The sequence below is a fragment of the Myotis lucifugus genome, unplaced genomic scaffold (genome assembly GCF_000147115.1).
Source record: "Myotis lucifugus unplaced genomic scaffold, Myoluc2.0 scaffold_190, whole genome shotgun sequence".
NCBI classification, from domain to species: domain Eukaryota; kingdom Metazoa; phylum Chordata; class Mammalia; order Chiroptera; family Vespertilionidae; genus Myotis; species Myotis lucifugus.
Genome location: NW_005871238.1, coordinates 2,558,678 through 2,568,387, shown reverse-complemented (window position 1 = coordinate 2,568,387; position 9,710 = coordinate 2,558,678). Strand labels below are relative to the sequence as shown.

General features: G+C 46.4%; 1 protein-coding gene across 6 annotated transcripts in view; it reads right to left on the bottom strand.

Moving 5' to 3' along the window:
* Positions 1–1,257: 1,257 nt before the first annotated feature.
* Positions 1,258–9,710, bottom strand: part of ATP2B4 (ATPase plasma membrane Ca2+ transporting 4) — a 95,702-nt gene continuing 87,249 nt past the window's right edge. For 3 of the 6 annotated variants that reach the window (XM_006096916.3, XM_014462806.2, XM_023760687.1), the window contains one exon: positions 1,258–5,782. In XM_006096916.3, coding sequence (XP_006096978.1) covers positions 5,468–5,782 — 315 coding nt within the window. In that variant the 3' untranslated portion in view covers positions 1,258–5,467. The remainder of the gene's footprint in view (positions 5,783–9,710) is intronic. The other 3 variants (XM_023760688.1, XM_006096917.3, XM_023760690.1) reach the window with 3 other exon arrangements.

The window sequence follows — 9,710 nt, the reverse complement described above, 5'->3', positions numbered from 1 at the left end:
GCAGAGAGGCGCAGACCTAGGGCCTAGCAAGGAAAAGGTGAGAGTACGAGGGGAAGCATAGGGACAAGCTTTACAAAGGACTCTGTGTGTATGTGTTTTGCACCCTTTTTGGCAAGGGTAATTGGGAAGAAAAAAAAGACCAGTTCTGTTTGTGACTTCTGGTATCAAATGAGACCCAGCCCCTGTTATTACCTACTTTTTCTCTGCAGCCTGTTTAAAGGGACCAAGGGGGCAGCGTGGCTGCCTGCGGAGAGCAGCCTGGGACAGAGGCAAGAAAAGTGGGGATAAGACCTCTCACCGTGGAAGCCTTTTCCAACTCGCACGGCCTCCTCCTTCACAAGCAGCCTGCTCAGCTAGCCAGGAGGCTGGGCTGTTCTTCAGCATCACACCGCTCCTACAGAGCTGTGGGGAGCCTGGGAAGCCCACAGAGTCCTGCCGCCTGTCTTCAGACAGCTGCAAACTTGACTGTGCACGGGGTGGGAGCTGTAGGAAGGAGGCTTGAGTTCTGAGACATGAAAGCTCAGAACCTCAATGACTTGCCAGAAAGCTGTTTTGACCTAAAATTGGGGCCTCATATCAGTCAAGATAGTGACTCAATGAACGGGATAATTAACAAAAACAAAAATGTTGGGAAAGTGGGGGCTGGAGAACCCAGAGGGGAGGTAGGAGAAAGTGCTAATATAAGGGGAACAAATGTTCCCAAAAGGCATTTCACTTAAAAAATAAGTAAACAAGCCCAGCCGTCGTGGCTCAGTGATTGAGCATTGACCTATGAACCAGGAGGTCACGGTTCGATTCCCTGTCAGGGCACGTTCCGGGTTGTGGGCTTGATCCCCAGTGTGGGGTGTGCAGGAGGCAGCCAATCAATGATTCTCATCCGTGATGTTTCTATCTCTCTCTCCCTCTCTGAAATCAATAAAAATATTATTTAAAAAAACAAATCAATAAAGCAAAGAAAAGAAAGGGCTGTCAAACTCACTTTTTTCTTATCCTTCCAAATTCATCCTTTTTCAAAAGCTCCGGCCCCGATTGCAGACTCTAACTGAAGAGGGCAGAGCAAAGCTCTGACTACAAGGGAATGAAACTGGCAACCAGGACACGAGTCGCCGAGGGAGACGTGGCAGACCAGGGTCCACGCCTAAGCCGAGTTCTGGGCTTGAAGAGAGGGGCTCTCAACATGGCTGTGACATCCTTTCCCACCTTCAACGGACAACCAGGGACATCGCCCCAAAGTGAGACACATCGAGGACAGCGCAGTCACAAGTGGGTACGGGCTTTATTCTCAGTGCACAGCAGTACTGCGTTCTGCTCATCAGCAACAAGTTTTATTGGTTCCAAAAAATTATCCCTTTTTTCCATCTTTTCAAACACCTACTCTTCCTGTCTCAGTGGAACAACATATTTGAATTTCAGATTTGTCAGTTTATAGCATTCCCCCCCGCCCCCCCAAGAACCATATAAATACATGCAAAACATTGTACAGAGAGCTTAAATAATGTCAAAATGCAAATACAGATTGGGTGCACTGTTAAGCCGAACTGCAAATTATGGCAACACACACTGGGGTACACATTGCTCTGATATCACCATTTGCTTATTGATGTCATGCAGACCACAGCGGCCTATCTTTTGTTTTTATTATTTTATACAAAAAACAAAAAAAACAAAACACACAAACCAGTGCTTGCTATACTAGTTACAGAAAAAAGAAAAAGAGAAGAAACGCAAAATTCCTATCTCCGTGCTGATTTGAGAAGAACAGAGTAGTTAGATTGGTTGGCACATATATATGGCATATTCACATATGGCATATATACATATGGGGCGAAAACATGAACCCACAGCCGCTTCAGTCAGGGGAGCTCACCTCCCTCCATCTCTCTTAGTCAAGAGGAAAGGGGACAGCAGGCCTAACAGCAGGGCTGGGAAGGCAAAAAAGACGGGCACTGAGCTAACTGCAAGGGGGTCTGGTCTACTCTGAGGGAGGGGCTGGAATGGCTTAGAAACAGCAGGCATTGCAAATGCCTCACCCCCACCGCTGCTGGAGGGGGGGTGGTCCCTCGTTCTGAAAGTGAGGAAATGGGCACTTTGTGATGGTACAGGGGCGGCTTCAGTCGATAGGCAAGGAAGCAGGAGAGAAAGGAAGCTCTGCGTTGGGGGCGGGAGGGCGGGGTTCAGGGCACAGGTGAGCTTGCCTAGTCCCTCTGGGTTATCGGCAGTGAGGCAATCAGATTTAAGTGCAAACGCTCCCCTCTGACACTCAAGGGGAAGAAGAAACCCAAACCTACAGAACCCACGAGTGCCAGAGGGGTTTCTAGGAGGTCTCTCTACAACTTTCAGGGATGCGAGTCATTTCAGAGGTCAGAGGGCACCTACGGGAGGGACCGAGCCCCAAGACTGTCGGCCAGGGCTAGAACCAGCCTTTGTCCTCTTCCACTTACAGCTCTATCCCCCATCTTATATCTTGCACGAAGCCTTTCTAGGGGAGGGGAGGAAGTCCCAACTCAGATCCTTGCATAAAAACTCACTGATGGAAAGTTCCAGGGACAACCGGAGGTAAAAGAACCTCCTATCGGAGGTAAAAAATGCAAACCCCAAATCAGAGGATCCTTGCAGCCCAAGAGATGTTCATCTCTTGGGTCCTACTCTGCCAGCTATGCATCAAGAAACAAAATCCAACCAAGGCCCCTGACCCTCATCCCTAAGCCCCCAGAGCCTCGCACCCACCTCCCAGGGGCCCACGCTCATTCGCTGCTGGCCCTCCCTTCTTGCTGGGTGCTTCCCTTCCCATGAGCCTACTGCCCATTTTTCTAGATTTATCAAGAGAGTAATCTAGGACACTACTTCCCCCTTCTCCCCATCAGACCCTTTTCAAACCCAAAGCACCGTTTTTGGGAAAAGCTTTAACTTATGCCGTATTTACTCACTGCCAGTTGGATCACTGAAACGGAATAGGAAAAAACTCATATAAAAAACATAGGCACATAAACACTTAAACTTACCAAGTTCTGTAGCAACAAAATTTATATTAAAAAAGTCTAGAACCCAACAAGTTTCCCCCCCCTAAGTATAAAGATGGCTGTTTGGAGAAAGGAATTACGCTGCATTGGTTTGGAAACCAATGACAAATATACTAAGTCACCTGTCATGTTAAACAGCTGGTTATGTGCTCCCTCCACAGGGTTACATGACAGCACTTTATTTTACATCCTTTAAACAAAATACATATGGCTGACTCAAAAAATACGTTTCTGATCTAAAGAAAACTATATATTTTTTTTGCATAATATTTCTATATTTTCTCTCCTACCGTGGAAACTAGAATACACAAAAAACCGTTGACTTTAAAAGTAGACACTAGCTCTCAGGAGTAACCTGTCGGGCACCATGAGAGTCTTTTTGGAGCAGGAATGGTAAAATCGCCTCCAAAGTTTGTTATTGGCTTTTTATTTTTTTAAAAAACTGATCTGAGGTAATAAAAGACTTGACAGAACGAAATCTTCCAATGTACTTAATAAATAGACATGTGAACACCTAAGACCTTGCATGAGCTGTCTCTCCTCCCCCATGTTACAGACAGAGAAAAGGTCACTGACACAGGTCACCTTTACAAAACCCAAATCCAACGTGGTTGATTCTGTAATAACGGGATGTGTAGGGAGCGTGTTTCTTTCCTCTTCCTGCCTTGGCCAGCTCAGGTGAAAGCGGGAGAGGGGGTGGCAGCCAGAAGAAAAGGCTGGAGAAGACAGGTTCGGGTGCCCTTCCTCTCACGGATGGACATCTGGCAGTTCACAAGAGCCTCAAGCCCTTCTCCCGTCTCCCATGGCGCTGCAAAGAGGGGCAGGCTTCCCCAGCTATCCAACGGGAGGAGGGAATTGACAGACACGAGAGAACCCCCTGCTTGGAGAGAAAACTGGAGCTGCTGCCAATGTGGCTCCACCTTGTCCCATGAAGGAACACTTAGAGAGTCTCCTAGTGAAGTCCCCAGCTCCTGAGAGGCAGGCGAGAGGGGATGCTTTGGGCAGTGTTCAGGGAAAGAAGGCACAGGGCTCGATTGTGCAGCAGGTGAGCACGCTCTGGAGAGGGGCTTGAGTGGGGCACAAGAGGGGGAGGTGGGGAGGATGGAGGGGAGCTCTGCAGGGTGGGTCTTTTGCTCCTTTCAGTTAGCAAAATGTCACTGGAGCCTCCCACTCTGGATTCATATTTTCAAAATCAAAGTATCTGAGGAAGGTTGGGACCTTTGCAGAGACAGGACAAGTTAGGGAACACAGCAAAGAGTAGAGTTAGACAACTGACGGGAATATCAAAGCTGGGACCCAAGCTCAGATCCTAGACGGCCCTTAGGCCTCTCCCAAGGCTTCTCAACACTCACTCCCCCAATAACCAGGTCCTGCCCTGGAAGAGCCTTGGCAGATGGCTTTGAAAGCAGCAGTGGCCACCCCAGGACTCCATAAGAGTTGGCTTTCATGGTCTGTCTGGTCCTAGACATGCCAGCTCCTGGTCCTCGATACCAAAGCTCAGTTAGGAGACAGGGCCATCTCAACAGACTCATTTACCACCACTTTAGAAATACGAGAAATCTCAGGGTGATGGTAAAAACCAAATACCACACATGTGAAAGCTTCATGGTCAAGGTTGATCTCCCTAGCACGTAGACACTACACATACCTGACAAGTGTAGAAGTAGATAACCGATAATAGCAAGAACACATTCTTACCAGCTTTCAATTGCTTCAAAAGACCCTGTTAGCAAAGAAAACCTATCTGCCTCTAGAACTAAATCAACGGTTCCATAGGGGCCAGAAGGAAGAATGGTCAAATTTGACTTAATTCAGCCAGGTCCTTTCCACTTTCTTAATCATCACAACTTAAAAAAAAAAAAAGTGTAGGTAAGGAAGACAATAGTTAAGAGAGAGTGGAGAAGTTTGACTGGAAGGGTAGAAAGAGCTACAGGGCTTTAGGTATAAGCTTTCAAAATGGGAAAACAATTTTATAAACAATCACTCTATAGGCTAATTCCATACATTCCATTCCTGCTTCCCACACATTTCATTTGAGAATATTTGTCTTGCTGAACCCTCGACTGAGGTTATAAATGACACAGACTGATAAGGTAAAATCCAGAAGTCAGGAGATGGCAACATAAGCATGAATACTGGGGGAGAATTCGGTTGGAATGAATGCTAAGAAGATCGTATCATTTCTTTAAAAATGACAACTGATACACTCAAGGAGTAGGTTTTAGTATTCACTACCCGGCAGGGGTTTGACTAGGTCCTGCTACAAACCCCAACTCAAGTTTAAGTAGAAATCCTTAGGTATGTTCTCTTGCCTCTTCGTGGTCAGGTAGCGCTCACACATATTTGGGAGCAGCTGACATGACAGCGAAAAGTCCCATCATCATCTCATAGATGGGAGAGATGAACAGGAAATAGAAAAAGCAAGAATGGGAGGCAGAGAATGAAGTTCAGACTGATGTCTCCAGGCTATGTAGAGGGCTGTCAGAGTAGGAGGGAACAATTTGCACCTGGCTGCAATCCACGGCATTGTTGTTTGTGTTGGCGGATGGAGTGACCTCACCATCCAACAGGAGCACCCTAGTTCCAGACTTAGGAACCTTTTCAAAAATTTTCTCCGCTTGCTCATCCAGGAGTGGTGTTCGTGGCCCCTCCTCATCTATGGCGAATTCAGGGTGGGTCATGAAGTTGTGGATGGAGTTTTGGTTCTTGGGTGTCTGGATGCTTTCATGGAGGGAACTATGGAATGCTTTGACCACTTTGATCTATACCAGGGGGAGGAAGAGAAGGATGAGAAAATACAGATATGAGAATCGGCCAGTAGAACAAGAAACTGGTGGTTTGAGGAGAGAAACAAAACCCAAACTACCAAACATTATTGATCAACAACAAAAACCATACAATAGGACACTAAAAACATTTACGTGGCTCAACTTTCAAGCACTGGGGTGGGGTGAGGTGAGTAATGGCAAACAACTAGGATGTTTGAAAAGCTGCAGTAAAAAAAATAGAAAACCCAAAGCAAAGTTAGCATTCCCAAACAATTCACTCTTAAATGAAACAGAAAACAAAAAGATTCATTAGTTCTTTTGAACAGAGGGCACAAAGGTTGGAACGAGGTGCAAATTAATAGCCAAATTTAAAAGGTGAGTCAGACACGTGGACTTCTGTATTGAGGCCAAACATTTTGTGAATGTGGAATAAAAAGATTACACATTGAGGTTTAGTTATCTGTTTAAAACCCTCAAAGAGCCCAACACATACCAATCTGTACATAATACACTTTGGGTGACAAGTGACCATGAATACAATGCAGCAAGGCAGACAAACCAATCTTCATTTGTGTCAGCAGCATGCAAGAAATTAGAACTTATACTTTTCAATCGAAGAATTGCTCTTTCATCAGGTAACACGCATATATTTATATCCCACAACCTCCACCCTGTCCCCTTCCTTCTGTCCTTCCCCTGGAAGATGTGGATGAAATACAGGTATCAAAGGTATCAAAAGACACCTTCCTCCTGATACTGAGAGAAGACCTGGCTTTCACACTCAGATGCATGTCTATGTCTCTGACACATGGCAACTCTGCCCAGTCTCATAGCGTCCTCCAGCTATTTTTAAATTGCAAAGAGAAGCATGATCTTACGAGGAGAAGGAAAAGGGTGGGACCTAGGGTGGGTGTAATCCTGGGGGCAGTGCTACAAACAAGTGGCTTTTCTCATGGGGTGGATGAAGAAGATGAAGGAAAAAAACCAATGTGTAGTTTTACTGTGTGAAGAAAGGGATTCAGTCAATTTAGAGAAAGGGGAAAGAATTGACCATAATTAATCTCTGAGACCAGACTGTGCCTTACCCAACACCACCCACTTTGGTAGCCTGCTTTTCTGAACTGCAGGTCTCTCTAAGGCAGATGTGGGGAACCTTTTTTGTGCCAAGGGCCATTTGGATATTTATAATATCACTAGAGGCCCGGTGCACAAATTTGTGCACGAGTGGGATCCGGCTGGCCTGCCCCGATGGGGGGCCATCGTGCCAGGCCAGCAGGGGGGGGAGGGGCCGCAGGCAGTTGGCCAGCTGGCCCCACCCCCGATCGGGGTGTTGGGGGCTGATTGGGGGCTGGGCTGGTCGGTGGGGAAGAGGGCTGATTGGGGCCTGGATCAGACTGGTTGGCTGCTGCAGTACATATCATAGCCACTGGTCGTTCTAGTCATTCCACCATTCCAGTTGCTGGGCTTTTATATATAGATTCTTAGGCCACACAAAACTATCAACTTAAAAATTAGCCTGTTGTATTTGGTCAAACATTTAATTAACTCACCCCTAATGCTTTGGCAGGGCCAGACCAAATGATTTTGCAGGCCTTATATGGCCCACGGGCTGCATGTTCCCCACCCCTGCTTCAAGGGATGGTTTAGAACCTGCTTTAGTAGGATTGGGATGGGAGAGAAAGTTGAATCCTGAGAGGTTGGAGAGAGAGGCCAGGGGAAAAGAAAGCAGTTGTAGGATTTTCGTTGGTGGCTGATCCTAGTCTTGTTCGAAAATTCTTCCCTTGGAAAAGAAGTGGGAGTAACACAGGAGAAACTGTTGAGGGGGATGGGGGATAGGGAGAAATGATGAGTGTTGGGTTAGGGCACCTCATACATTCCTCTGCTGTGTAACCAAAGAATACGTTCCTGGAGAAGAGGTAAGAATGTGGAGACAGCAGAGCATACAGAGAGTCAGGCAAATAATTTGGTTGGATTGCCTGTCCCAGTGCTTCCTATCACTGTATAGAGCCTTCAAAAATAGTGTGCAAAGAAGGTTCACTAAAGTTGTATCTCTGCTGGCTAGACTTTCCTTATTTTATGACAGCCTGGAAGACCCACCAGGACTGAGGGTGCTCAGAGCTTAGAGGGCAAAGGATTCTTTGCCACTCAATAGAATCAATTCAACACCCCTGCCAAGCAGAATCAAGGAACCAGGGCACACATTCACCATGCTGAAGAGAAAGTAAGGACCTGCTTTTCCATCCTTCTGTGATTCCTAATGACCATCTGATAGGTGAATTTTACCTGTTATGTTCTCTTTGATCCAGATCTAGGTGAGATTAGATGGAATAGAGTCTCCATCTGGTCTTCAGGAGGCCCCAAGTTTTAACTGATCTACGTCAAACTTAGAGCAAGGCAAGTTGGTTTGAGTAAACCTAAACCCAATGCCTTCTCCCCTGGCCCTGGTTAAGAGAAGGGTTCAAAGCCATGCCACTCCCTACAGGGGTGATAAGATAGCCCATACTTTCCACCTGCTCTTGAGATCTCAACATTTCTAACAAGTGCTGCAGGTACCTTTATACCACCAGTTGATCATCTTCGATACCAGTAATTTTCAAACTTCCTGCTTCTGTTGTTTTAAGCATTGAGTACTTTATAGAAAGAATTATATTTGAAGTCTAATGTATAAAACAGATTTTTAAAAACTGGGGTTGTAGTGAGGGTCTGGAGCCCTACTTGCTGGCTTTTCCTCTCACCTGTTGGGGTGATCATAACCACTGTTACAGGTAAACAATAAGGGAGATAGAAAAGTGAATTGGGGGTGGGTAAATGGAACAAATAGGGAAATTTTCTTCTTTGGGGGAGCAAGGAACAGCCATCTGGCTGGACTGCAGGACTTCTGGAATCTAAAGGGAAACCAGCCACCTGCAAGGAAGCTCGAGTGAAGTGGAGTCAGAAAGCTAGGGAGCATCATCTGGAGGCTGGGGACAGAGGAAAGGGTGAGGGGATAGAGGGCACGGGGCTGTACCAGAAGGCTCCTCAAGCCCCACACGGGCCTCAGAGAATACATAACTCATGTTGCTGAACAATCACAAAGATAACCATCATCACTCCACCCAGGTCCTCTTCCCTGCCTGAGGCATGCTGCGTGGTGCAGGAGCGGTGTACGGGGCACAAGACAGCCAGTGAGGCAGGTGCTGTGAAAGCATTAGCGTCTCTCCACTCAGCCAATCAACCCTTCCTTCCCTGGTCATCGTCTCTGAAAACCTTTGGGAAATGTCTCTTTGGTGGTCCCTGTCCTACTGGTGAAGTGGAGGATTGAAGGGCAACTCTTTCTCATGACTCAGGAGCCCCAGCCAGGCTAGACTTAGTGCTAGCTCAATGAACAGGCAGATGAAGACTCCATTTCCTGAGCTGGTATTCTGTAGTCTTCTGCTCACTTTTCAGAAACCGGGGCGGGGTGGGGAGGAGGGGGAGAGAAGAGATTAGGGCCTTCCTATAGAGGGAGATCTTAGGGATTTATCTACTGAAGGTTAGATAAATAATTGAATTTATGTGGAGATCTAAAATGGGAAAAGGAGTTTTAAACATGACTGTAACTTCTAGGACCTAAAAGGAAGAAGAAGCCAGAGAAAGAGCAAGGACGACCTGTCTCTCCTGATGGATTTTCTAGTCTTTGATGGTTTGCAGCCTACCTTCTACCAGCAATTCTACAAGAGCCCAGTGGGTTCTGTGCCTTCTGCTTAGCTCCTTCTACCTTCGAATTGCTGGGATATCTGATACCAACCCTTCCTAGCATAAAAGCATGATTAAAAAAAAAAAAGAACAAAAATTAGTTAGAAGGATATGGCAAAACTAGAAGAAATGGAAATAAGAGAGGAATACGGGAGAATTAGGGCGAGAGGCTCTTGGATATTTGTAGGGTAAGACTTAGTTCTTGACT